This window comes from Odocoileus virginianus, chromosome 12 (genome assembly GCF_023699985.2).
Source record: "Odocoileus virginianus isolate 20LAN1187 ecotype Illinois chromosome 12, Ovbor_1.2, whole genome shotgun sequence".
Lineage (NCBI taxonomy): Eukaryota > Metazoa > Chordata > Mammalia > Artiodactyla > Cervidae > Odocoileus > Odocoileus virginianus.
This window is the reverse complement of record NC_069685.1, coordinates 40478800-40492519: the sequence shown is the minus strand read 5'-3', so window position 1 is coordinate 40492519 and position 13720 is coordinate 40478800. Positions and strand designations below refer to the sequence as shown.

The window sequence follows — 13720 nt, the reverse complement described above, 5'->3', positions numbered from 1 at the left end:
TTGTCCCTCACAGGCCACTCCGATGGATCCCAGCAGGGTCATGGGTGCCCCTTGCTAAACTCAGGGTCAGTTCTCTCTCCTTATCTTCCTCACCATCTCAGGATGTTCTGAATATCTTCCTCTTCAGGCTTTTTTGACAACAGATTCACCAGGTTTGCTTGTGGCTGTGCCTTCTCCTTGTCTTGGTTGCCGCTGTCTCCACAAAACCGTTCCCCACCGGGTTATTGACATCTTTAATCAATAGAAATTGACTAGAGGCCAGATAGAAAATTTAGGCAAGGCTTTATTGGGGCCCCTGCTGCAGCAGGAGGGAGTGAGACCAAGTAACAACAAATTTCCCTTGCTTGCTCCTGGAGTGGAGGATAAGCTAGTTGCTTTTATGGGGTGAGGGTAGGGTGTGTCCAGGGGTCTGGCTGAAGGGGTGGCTTAGGTGGATTCCCCATCTCTCTGGTGGCATTGAGTGCAGGGGGCATGTGCAGTACCCTACTTTTGCTCCCAGTTGGGTTTTTGGTCTTTTTGTATCTTTTGGTCCAAAATTTGCTCCAGCTGCATATGCACACAGTTATTTTCACTCCCACAGTTTCTTTGTATTTTGTTGCTGAAGGAGAAGTTTGTCCAGGTGCAAGCATTGCAGCAAGGGATCCCCAGGTCCCAGGCTGTCTCAAAACCACAAAACTTTGGAAAATTGTCCTGCCCAGAGCCATGTCTGTATTCTCATGTTTCCGAAATTTTATGATTTACCACTTTTATCTCTAGCCTGACCCATGATTCTCCACTGAGCTAAACTCATATAATTCTGTCCTGTATTTCTACTCAGATGACTAACTGACCTATTAGATGGCTAATGTGATGATGTTAGAACAACTGATTTCCAATTCCCCACCCCCATGTGGATAAAATCTACTTCCCACCCAGCGAAACTCCATCAGTCTTTTTAAAGGGCAGCAGTGTCTACCTAGTTACTCAAACCAGGGACCTCAGAGTGATCTCTCCCTTCTCCCCAGCATGCCCCACCCCTGCCTCCACACGTGTGTCCTGCATATAGCCTTTCTCACCTCCTCCAATGCCACCACCCCAGCCCAGCATCACCCTCACTCTTATATCTCGTGTGCCTGTTCCTTGGCTCATCCTCCACACAAGAGCCAAGTTCTCTTCCTAAACCATAAGCAGATCTGTCATCCCTGCCCTATAAGCCCTCCAGTGGCCTCTGCTGCAACCAGAATAAAATCAGACTTGTAACCACTGACTCAAGTGCTCTCTCTGGTCATAGTCACATCAGCTCTCACCACCTCATTTTCTTCCACTTTCTCCTTATTTCATGGATCTCCTGCAACACCAGCCTTGTTTTTATTCACCAGACTTGCTAAACTGATTCCTGAATGGAGGGTGCCTGCTTTCCCTTTCTCTCCTGGGTCATCTCCTGTTTTCCTCCTCGTGATCTGACCTTAAGTCAGATGCCACCTCTTCAAGGACACATTCCTCACCTGCCCTGAACATACCCTCATGTGGTCATCGCAGCTCATCCCTGTGCCTGAAATGGTTAAGTTCAGGACAAGGGTAGATTTTTTGAGAATTTATGCAGATATAAAAGGTGATTGTTTCTTTGCAGAGCTTTAATGATACAACATTAAATCCTGGAATGGTATTTCTCAACAAAATAATGTTAGGAAGCATACCTTCCTTAATATATTTATGAAACATGTACATTTTGGACACAGACTACATCCCCACACCCAAAAATATCCACTACCTTCAAACTTCTGTTTTCAAATTCTAATCAATAATTTAGAAAGTAGCAATGTAATAGCAGTTATATGTTCCTTTCTTTTAAATGTCATGAGGAGTTTTATTCTTGGGGACAATTTTCTGCATTTTTATTTGTTTTTACTGAAGTGCAGAGAACTCACAGAGACTAGGTTCGGTATCGTTTTAAGTTTTGGATCAGTGGATTGATGAGAAGGGTGTGTGATGATCCAAGATCATTAAAGATAAAACTGGCAGATGGGGCATAATGGAGCCACCCCTGTGGGTGGGAAGGTTGACCTAGGAACTCCTGAGGTGACACAGAAGCAGGACTTGGATTCCATGAGGAAGCAAGGAGCGTAAAGGGCAGATGATAGAATTAGGAGAGTTGATGCAGGCCACTTGGAGGACGTGGTGTCCAGTCGCTGGGAGTAAGAAAACCGCCCTCGCATGTGAATATCCTCCTTGGGACTGTTGCTGCTAATCTCAGATCTTTTTTCCCTCAAGCTTTCATCTAAATGGTTTTATATTTCCAACCTGTTTTTCTTAAAAATTTGGATCTTTTAAAAAAGATGATTTAATGAACACATCTAATTCCATGACACTGTGTTTATCTGTAAGTTTCTTTAAAAAGCATGGGATTTGCAGTCAGAAGACATGTCCTACAGTCCCCAGTACAGGGCTTACCAGCTGTGTGATCTTAAGAAAGGCTCTTAATACATTCTAATGATTTGCTTTAAAGCCACTTCTAAATGCGCCAGATACAAAAATAAAACCAGAGAAAAATAGACTTCCACTGAACCTATCCATATTCTTCTACAACTTGCCTTGAATCCATCCAATATTATGTTTTTGAGATATTTTTTCTTGATAAAATGTAAATCCAGTTCATATAAATCTAGTTCATTTAGTTAAAGTATTCCAAATGCAGTGGTAAGCTGGTCAACCAGCTTGGGAAGTGAAGTAGATATTCCTTGAGTTCTAGCATTTACCATTTCTAAAGTATAAACACTACACTGTGGCTGGTTTCAGACTATCCATGGTTTAATTGGCTTGCAGATTCCTGAGTATCTAACAGTTGGTTCTCCCAGGCAGGTCGGAGATAAATCTAACATGTCACCAGATGTGCCTGTGATGTAATATGTATTCTAGGATATAAGTAAGCCAGTCTGTCTTCTGTCCATGGTTAATTTCAGGATAGCCAGTTTTTCATTATTATGCAAAGTGATTTGATAAATATACTTATGCACATGTCTCTAGATGACATACTTATGAATGATATTCCCTGATCGTGAGCTTCATTACTCAGTTTCAGCTTTACTCAGCATCACTCAGCTGTCCAAACCCATCTGTGTTCCATAGTGTCTGCAGGTTTCAATTTCCCGATGCCTTATATTATCAAACTTATTGCTACCAATATGGCAGGTGTTATGTGACATCCAGTTGATGATTAATAAATCTTGTTTAAACAATTTATTTAATCTTCATAACTGTCCTAAGAGATGTGTATTATTATGAAAGTGAAAGTGTTAGTTGCTCAGTCGTTTTTTATTCTTTGTGACCCCATGGATGGTAGCCTGCCAGAGTGTTCATTTCATGGAATTATCCAGGCAAGAATACTGGAGTGGGTTGCCATGCCCTTCTCCAAAGGATGGAAGAGAGGAAGCTAGGGATGGGGTTCCATCTCCAGGGGATCTTCTCAACCCAGGGATTGAACCCAGGTCTTCTACATTGCTGGTGAATTCTTTACCATTTGAGTCACGAGGGAAGCCCTGTGTATTATTATAGTTCCCTTTTAAAGGCTAGAAATCTGACATCTTTGCTGTTATTCAAACTTAGATCTATCAGACTTTGAAGTTTACACTTTCAATACTGTGGAATTCTGTAATTTTTCACTATATATTACCAACTACTATGCCTTATAAATAATAGGTACTTGAAATATTTGCAAATCCATGACTAAAACATCATTTCACTTGTTTTATTCTTTTGCAGACTACATATTTATTGATGCACTTATAAAATTAGTTAATTGAACACTCTCATGTATTCTGTCTGAGGTCTGCAATCCTTGAGACCTTCATGTCTGTATAACAGTTTCCTCAGCACGTACAGAGCATCATAGTTCTGAATTTTAGCACAATATTATCACTGTTTTCATTTAGATGTCCCATTGTAGGCTGGGGAGTGGAAGGGAAGATATGAGTAATTTTCTGTAGAAGCTGGTTTAAATCTTGTTCTCATCCATGGCCTGAATAATAGATCAGAGAGATGCTTATTAAGTTTGCATTTGACAGAGACCTCGGGAAACAAATGGGAAGAGGAGCCAGTAACTTAATCAGTGTGATTAGAATTTAAAATGAGTTTATCCTCATGGACCAATGAAGCAAATAATAAAAGCTGGTAGAACATCTGAATTTAAGAGGAAATTTAATTCTTAGGAATTTAAGAAGAAAAAATATTGCAAATATCAGGTAGTAAGTAGAATATCCATATATACAACTAAACCTCACTTTAGTCCTACTAACCTAGAATTCATAAACACTTTATCCAAAGAGATCCCAAAGTTATTCTCGAATTTTTTGTGTGTGGCTCAGTTGCTTTGGTTGTGTCCAAGTCTTTGTGACTCCGTGGACTGTAGCCCACCAGGCTTCTCTGTCCATGGAATTTTCCTGGCAAGAATATTGGAGTGGGTTGCCATGCCCTCCTCCAAGGGATCTTCCCAGTCCAAGGACTGAACCTGCATCTCCTGCATTGCAGGCAGATTTTTTACCACTGAGTCACTGGGAAAACCCCATTTTCACATTATGTGTGTGTGTGTGTGTGTGTGTGTGTGTATGTGTGTGTGTATATATGTATATATATATATATATATATATGGCTGCCCTGGGAGCTAAGCTGGTAAAGAATCTGCCTGTAATGCAGGAGATCCCGGTTCGATTCCTGGGTTAGGAAGATCCCCTGGAGGAGGGAACAGCTACCTGCTCCAGTATTCTGGCTTGGAAAATTCCATGGACTGTATAGTTCATGGGATCACAAAGAGGCGGACACAACAGAGCGACTTTCACTTTCACATATATATGTGTGTGTGTATATTATATAGAATTTTTCTTTCACAAGTTCTTGCCCATTATTATTTCTCAGTAATATTTACAAAATGAATGAATTGATATAGTGTCTTATATCTTTCAACTCTTTCAGTTCTATAATATTATTTTCTTATATTATTAGACTTTGCATCATTTGGGTTTTTCCCACTACTATGAATTTCACTGTTGTATATATCATAGATAATATCTTTACAAAAGTATTTTATAGTTATTTTTCCTAATATGAGTGAAATCCATTATTTGGTGGAACTTTCTGTTATTGTGAATTGATTCTCCATTGTTATTCTGTGATGATGTTTGTAAACATCATTAGGATTTTTTGTCAATCACACTGAAGATGGTGGGTTTATCAGCATTCTTAGGAATGTTCCCTTAGTTATGTTGCCTTTTCTGGACTAGACAGTTATGTTGATCTTGAGTTTTATGATCAATATCTGCCTTTTAATCTTTCCAGATTACTCAAAGACTGTCCTGGTTTTGTGTTTACACCTCGATCAAGGGAAGAACTTCCACCAAACTTTCCTAGTGACATTCCTGGGATCTGTCATTTTCTGGAAGCGTATCAGCAAGGAACAACTTCAAAGCCATGGTTCCAGAAAAAAGATGTTGAGGAAGCCAATGCCAATTTTTTAGGCAAAGCATCAGGAATAGATTAACCAAACTCACACCTGATTGTTAACCTTTGGGGTCTGACTCCTTGGAACGTGAGTGGACCCTCTGAGAGCACACTGGTATGGTGTTGAGCTGAGGACCAGTATTAACATTTCAGGAGCCAAGTCACTATCTACTTTTCCTTCCACTTAACATGACAAAAATGTATTCACTTCAATATTCAAATTTTCAGTGAAAAACAAAGAAACCTCAAAAAGTGACTTTGAGGAGATATTTCTGTTATATAAGAATCACTTATTACCTGTACTCAGAACTCAGCACCTTGTACATAAATCAGGTAATGTAGTGACCTGTACCACCTGGTGAGCTGTCTGCATATCCTGCCCTGGTTATTAAGCTGCTTGTGGTAGTGCCGGTTGCCTTAAAAGCGCTTTTTGAATAGAAATGATAGTCTTGATACCATAAGCTCTTTGAACCTTTCAACTGTACATTTTGTTCCATTTCCTCATTTAACAGTTAGCATATATAATAAGATAGATTTTTTTTTTCCTGTTGCACTTTTTTCTTTTTCCTTTTCTTAAACAAAATAAGCCATTATGGGTTAGATGCAATATGAATCTAAAGTAGTTCTCCTGTAAATATCAAGATGATTTTATAAAAATATTCTCTACAACATAATATGTCATAAAAATAAGTATTTCCTTTTTTGACATTTTTAAAAGTCTATACATGGTAAAGGCTATTTTAATTCATAATAGCAATTTCATTTCTATTAATTCATTTTTGTGTCATCTTCAGGGTAAAAGAGGATTATGGCCTATATTAACATGCAATAATATCGTTATGATTTACTTTAACTGAAGCAGCGTGGAGTAAAGGCAGCATTCAGGGAGTGAGCCATAAAGTCAGAAGTGAAGTAGTTACACACACAGGAGTAATTTGGACCTATTTCAGCAGACACCCTCCATTGCCAGGCTGAGCCACAGAAAGTTGTTGCATTAGGAAAGTCTAAGTTCAGAAGTCGGAAATAAGACTTGTACTTTTTTGCTGATAGCTTATTTTTAAGTATTTGTGTTGAGCACTTTGGTGTGTATATATGTCCTGAGAATCAAGCTTTTGTCTTAAGTACACATCTGTGAATATTTTATTCTAGTGAAATAACTCAATGATATTTTTAAAGGGAATGTTAATGTTGATGAAGAAAATGATGCTGTGATTTCATTCTGGAACTTTCAAAACATTTTTCTGGAACATAAACATTTATTTTTAGTGATGTTAGTCTAAGATCTCTGCTGAACTAAATAACATACAGAGTTTGGTTGGAGATAAGATCTGATTTTTAAATGAATACAGCTTCAAAGCTAGAGAAAGAGGAGCATAAAAGTGTTTAAGTCACTATTAGCAGAGCTATAGATACAGCAAACACTTATTTGTAGATCTGAGAAGTAACTCAGCTTAAAAATTTAAAAATTCTCTCCATTGGTCCCCAGGCTAGTCCATGGCGACCTCAGGAATACCAATAATTTCTGATAGGTCTCTTAGCATCCCTGTGTATTATTATATATGTTACAATAATTATTATTTACTCAATAATGATCCTGTGTCTTGAAGCACTGATGTGGCTCATTAAATGTCAATCCTATTACTGGGGACTACCACAGGACTTGGGAAAATATAGTTATAATCTTACAAGCATATGAAGTTAATAAAAGTATTTAAAAGTAAAATCAAGACTTAAATATATTTTTATTTCTGGAACTGAGTTCTTATTACAAGGAAAATATTAGAAATTAAGGGAAATTAAAAACCATAAAATGTGTGTTATTTATCACCTGTTTAAGCAGACTCAAATTTGCTAACAATTTATGTTCCAAAAGTTGTAAATTAATTGGAATTCAAAAAATATTCTCTGCGTGTGTGTATAAACACATGTACACACACAGAACCAGTGAAGGAAAATAGAAACAATCTGTTGTTCAGTCGCTAAGTCGTGTCCAACTCTTTACAGCCCCGTGGACTGCAACATGCCATGCTCCTCTGTCCTCCACTATCTCCTGGAATTTGCTCAAATTCATGTTCATTGAGTCAGTGATGCTCTCCAATCATCTCATCCTCTGCTGCCCTCTTCTCCTTTTGCCTTCAATCTTTCCCAGCATTAGGGTCTTTTCCAATGAGTCGACTTATTGCATCAGGTGGCCAAAGTATTGGAGCTTCAGCTTCAGCATCATACCTTTGAACATTCTTTGGCATTGCCTTTCTTTGGGATTGAAATGAGAACTGACCTTTTCCAGTCCTGTGGCCACTGCTGAGTTTTCCAAATTTACTGACATATTGAGTGCAGCACTTTCACAGCATCATCTTTTCAGATTTGAAATCGTTCAGCTGGAATTCCATCACCTCCACTAGTTTTATTTGTACTGTTACTTCCTAAGTCCCACTTGACCTCACACTCCAGGATGTCTGACTCCAGATGAATGACCACACCATAGTGGTTATCTGAGTCATTAAGATCTTTTTTGTTTTTTTGTATAGTTTTTCTGTGTATTCTTGCCACCTCTTCTTAATCTTTTATGCTTCTGTTAGGTCGTTACTGTTTCTGTCTTTTATTGTGCCCATCCTTGCATGAAATGTTCCCTTGATATCTCCAATTTTCTTGAGATCTCTAGTCTTTCCTATTCTATTGTTTTCCTCTATTTCTTTGCATTTTTCACTTAAATAGGCCTTCTTATCTCTCCTTGCTGTTCTCTGAAACTCTGCTTTCAGTTGGGTATATCTTTCCCTTTCTCCTTGCTATTTGCTTCCCTTCTTTCCTCAGCTATTTTTGTAAAGAATCCTCAGACAACCACTTTGTCTTCTTGCATTTCCTCTTCTTTGGGATGAGTTTGGTCACTGCCTCCACTACAGTGTTACAAACCTCCATCCACAGTTCTTTTTTTTTTTTTTTTTCATTTATTTTTCTTAGTTGGAGGCTAATTACTTTATAGTATTGTAGTGGTTTTTGTCATACATTGAAATGAATTAGCCATGGATTTACATGTATTCCCCATCCCGATCCTCCCTCCCACCTCCCTCTCTACCCGCTCCCTCTGGGTCTTCCCAGTGCAACCAGGTCTGAGCACTTGTCTCATGCATCCAACCTGGGCTGGTGATCTGATCTTTAGGCACTCTGTCTACCAGATCTAATCTCTTGAATCTTCATCACCTCCACTGTATCATCATAAAGGATTTGATTTAGGTCGTACCTGAATGGCCTAGTGGTTTTCCCTACTTTCTTCAGTTTAAGACTGAATTTTTGCAATATGGAGCTCATGATCTGAGCCACAATCAGCCCCAGGTCTTTCTTGTTTTTGCTGACTGTATAGAGCTTCTCCATCTTTGACTGCAAATAATACACTCAATCTGATTTCAGTATTGACCATCTGGTGATATCCAGGTATGGAGTTGTCCTTGTATTGTTGGATGAGGGTATTTGCTATGACCAGCATATTCTGTTGACCAGATTCTGTTGGAAAAATCTGAGGGAAATGTAAGCAATCTGAGTGAAAGCTACATGGGAATTCCTTGTACTATTCCTGCAATCTTTCCATAAGTTTGATATTTTACCCAAAGAAAAAGTTACTAAAATGTGTTTTCTCAAAAACATTCAATCACCTGTTATAGATTACCTAGCCTAGTGTGCAAAGGCTCCTTAACTGTGGGATGCTACATAACCAGATGTACACACAACATTTCCGTGACGGATGTGCTCAAAATCTGCAACTTGGATGCTAAATACTTTGAAGAATCCCTTTCTCATCTCTGCCTTATCAATTCTAGAGTATGTGCTTGTCAGAGACACATTCAGGTCCGTATCACTGAAGGTGCCCAGGGACAGAGCCTGAGGGTGAGTTCACGAGGAAAGGGAGGGACCAAGACGGAGGCTTGAGACTGGCGTGGCGTTGAGAATGGAGAAAAGAGTGGACACAGAGGGTCTCTGACAGGGTTGAGGGATGAATTTTACTGCCAAGTCAACTGTTCTGTAATACAATTTGAGTCCCCAGATGCCTATTCCTCCTAAGAATTCCAGGAGCTGTTCTGTTCTGTTGTTTCCATGACTTCTTGGCCCATTATTTTGTGTCCAGTACACAGAATAAATTCGCTTGGCACATGTAGTTCTCAAGTGAGCATAGAGTTCCGTTGACGTCTCCCAGAGATATCTGCAAAGTGAAATACATAGAGTTCAAAGATCTGTTCCCATTTTTCCTTCTCTTTCTCGTCCCATCCGTACTTCCTAAGAAAACACAGTTTTTGAACCTGGCACTGAAGAAACTCATTTCATGTATTTGTTCATCTTTTACTGAATGACTGCTATGTGCCAGAAACATATAATGCTGTTTTTGGAATTCCAAGTAAGGCCTCTTTTATCAAGAAAGAAAATTAGGTGGTGAACATAAGAAAAATAATCACAAAACGCCGTGGAACCCAAAGTAGGAGACTCAGTGCCTGTAGAAAGGTCTTGGTCTTCGAAGACGTAGTTCATCAGGCCGAGGGGAAGGACTGCCAGGCAAGTGCACGTGTCCACACCAACACAGAGGCTTGTGATGTAGGGTGCACTTTGCATCCTCAGGTGCCTGGAATGAGCTGGTGGGTGGGGGAGGAGAGAAAGGACAGAAAGACCATCTGTCAGAGTGACTATGATTGTTAATCATCGTTATTATTAGTTAATATTCATCTCCATAGAACTGTTTGTTCAAAATGGCTTAAAAAGAAAAGAAAGAAGCACAACAAGCAGACCATTGGCTTCTGCCTCCCTCCCCAGCAGTTTTCAAACCACTTCAAGCGCAAAAGGAAGGAATGTGATGCTGAGATGTGAGTCTGTGCAAGCATGCCAGGAGCAGCGTGGATGAGGATGGAATTTACCTGTGCAGATGACTAAATGAGCATCCATCTGTATCTCAGAAGAAAGTGATGCAGGACCACGAGTATGAACACAAAGCTGGGATGCCTGGCCTGGAAATTTCATGTCACTTTCACTTGTCCTTCACACCCTTTGGTGGGAAAGAAGGAATGGTTGCTCCAGCAGTTTTTTTCTTACTACTAAACTTTTCTCCAAATTACCTGTTCGTGACATGGCCAGACCCTCCAGGGCAGCTATGGTGAGGTGAGGAGCAGTTGTGGACACAGCAGGCTGCTGGGCAAGGTAAGGGGGAATGAAGGTAGGATTGACTGGGGGGCACACACGCCCCCATCCCCACCCCTGAGAGCACTAGAGCAGAGCCCGAATGCTGTCTAGGCTGTGTAATGCTGGAAAGACACGCTCACGTCTCTGCTAAAATGACAGGTAACCGTCCCAAAGAGAATGGGTTAGTGGATTATCCTGGCTGTAAGTGCGTGGGTTTTACCTGGATGAGTCGTTACTCCTCAGAGGAAAGGACTCTCTCATGGGTATTTGTCAGGGTGGTGTCATTGGGTACTGCCCTTCCCTGAACCATGAAACAAGGAGCTTGTCTGTGCCTGATTGTGGGCTTGAGTGTGTTTCCCTTGGGGACAGTTAAGTAAAGGAGGGTTTGCAGGGTAAAGGTTGACAGATGAGGCGCATGTGAAGGGGGAGGGTGGTAGGTGGGGGGAGTCCGGCCAGAGGCCTTGCAAAGCCTGTCAAGATGGACTTATCATCTGCTGAAAGAGCAAACCTGCAGAGACTGCTGCAGAGATGCTAGGGAAGTGCAATCCTTTGGGTCTAAGCAGAAGCTAAAAGCAGGGACAGTTTGCTTTATTCAGCAGATTTTATAGTGTTGCAGTCTCTGTGGGAATTCGGCTCCAGTCCTGGGAAAACTCTTGTGTTCTCTCCTGAGAAGGGGGAGGAATCCCTCCCAGTGTGAGAGGCGGGGAGCTTCTGGAAGTGATTAGCCCTTTGCAGTCCGGTTGCCTTCAGTCTCCTGCTTTTTGCGTGTTTGATTCCAGATTGTAGGCGAAGTGTGGCTCCCTTTAAATGCTTCTTTTATGGTGTTGGTGATGTGCACTCACTTGGTGATGTGCACTCTTGTAACATTCTACACTTTAGTGCCACCTATATTTCTCCTGAAGCAGCTTTGCCCTTGACCTGTCACACAGGCATCTGTTTTGACCAGCTCACACAATCCACACACTTTTACCTCTAAAACTATTAATATTCTTCCTGCATTCTGTGCCTGCAAAAAAAAAAAAATAGGTTTCATTAATGCATAGATTCCAAATTAAAAAAAAAACTAAGCAAAAAAAAAAAAAAATGATATCCTAAAAGCCAAGCTTCTTTTCTTATCAATGCAAAATCTTTTTCATCATAATAAATTTAGTGTCAGGGAGATGGGATAGAAATTGGGATGACATTTAAGTTGCAGATCTAGGACTTAATCTCAGAAATTTTGGTAGAAGATTTGCGATAAAGGTCTGCCGCCTTTCAGTTTTTTCAAATATTTCACGTCAAAATATTAAATTGCAACCAAACCTTACAGATTGGGAAGAAAATCACTTGGCAGAAAAGGACTTTGCATAATGCCCAAATCAAACTGTCAGCTAAGATGTTTGTTTAGTCTGAAATGTTGCCAAATCCATCTGTACTGAAGAAAGAGCAATGAGGTAGTCTTGGGGGAAACTAAAGCAAAGAAAAGCAAAACAAAGGTGCTGTTGTAGAAGGTGGACACTCCAACACATTGCATACCCAAGAAGAAGGTAGAGCTGAAGCCTTTTGGGAAGTCACAGTGACGAGGCTCAAGAAATTCTGTGCCTTTGGAAGCACTGGTGGCCAGTGAGGTTGTTCAATCATAGTGAGCTGCCTGCTTCCCCAAATAAATTGTATCTTGGAAAATTGAAGTGGATAAAAATATATTAGTATTTGAGAATGTTCTGTTCCTTCACCTCCTCCTACATGTAATTTAGAGATGCCCTGCAGAATCCTATGACACAGCTTGATAGTCACTAATTTCAAGCAGCGTTCTCCAACGTTTTGGATTTGGTACACCATTGGTATTAATACAGTTTTTAGTAAACTGACAATATATTATGAATCCATAAAAATACATGTTGTCATATATGTATTGTTAATATTTATGATTAATGTAATATGCTGTTCTCAATCTGATATACTAAATATAATAAGAAGCTTATCTTTAAAAGAGCATGAAAATAAATAGAAATTATACTATTTTCTTCACTTACCCTAGTGAATTGTCTTTATATTTTACTCTGAAAACTGTTACAACAGGCTGGTGGGTCTCCACTTTGACTGAGTCACAAATCACTTTGAGAACTGGATAAAAGAGAAAAGACCATCACCCTCCCAAGCATGTGCACATGCTCTTATACCCCAAGAGTGATGTGAATTTCCAGAGGTTTGGGGATTCCTTGGATTCTACTCCTGGGCCACCCCAGTGGGGTAGCAGAGACCCTCAGACTAAGAACTTATTATCTAGAAGGGCGAAAATAGCAAGTCCTATTTGGAATGAGAGGAGAATGAAGAACCAGAAGTCTGTGAATTTTGGCTTAGATGTGACCAGTTGATTTTTGAAACACAAAGGGAATAATTTCTTTCACTCTTGGTTCTGTGGAATGATTTATGGGGTTTCACATATGAGCAACTAAAGTTTTCTTTTTGGCAAATATTAAACATATTAAATACATATGTATTTTCTCAAGCTATTGGTAACTGTGCATTGCTCTAAGTATCTAGCAATTTTTTTCTGGTTTAAGTACTTCTTTTCATTGTTCTCTATGTGAAATAGGAGAGCCACTGAGCCTTGCACTGAAAACCTCCTTAATACTAACAACACTTCTTTTATTATTACTTTCACAGTTGTTTTAAATAACACATTTATTTTGAGTTCTACTTCTGGCAGAGTTGCAAAATCTATCAGAAATTTATCCTGTGTCTCAGAAGCTTGTTAAATATTGCTGCCACATAAATATTGTAATAAAAGTGTTAAATAAAAATCTTAAAATGTTAAATGAGTTCTGTTTAAAAAGAAAATGAACTGTCGAATTAAGCAAAAACAATATTTAATACTTTTGTTTTCTTGTGGGTCTTGCTGTTTCAGACCAAGGAAAAGCCCATACTACTAGTATGACCTAAATATATTTCTTTAGGTATGTAAAACTCCTATTTCTGACAAAACTCATATTCAAGTTTTTCAAATCACAAATAAAATCTTTTTTAAAAAGAGAAGAACCTTAAATTTAAGACTAAAACTGCTCAGCTTATCCGAGTGCAGTGTAATGGTTAGTAGCACCAGCTCTGGGTCAGT

General features: G+C 39.5%; 1 protein-coding gene across 6 annotated transcripts in view; it reads left to right on the top strand.

Annotated features, from left to right (window-relative positions):
• Positions 1–13424, top strand: part of GUCY1A1 (guanylate cyclase 1 soluble subunit alpha 1) — a 70476-nt gene extending 57052 nt beyond the window's left edge. For all 6 annotated transcript variants that reach the window (XM_070474950.1, XM_070474955.1, XM_070474949.1 and 3 more), the window contains one exon: positions 5308–13424. In XM_070474950.1, the coding sequence (XP_070331051.1) occupies positions 5308–5509 (202 nt within the window). In that variant the 3' untranslated portion in view covers positions 5510–13424. The remainder of the gene's footprint in view (positions 1–5307) is intronic.
• The last annotated feature ends 296 nt before the right edge of the window (positions 13425–13720 follow it).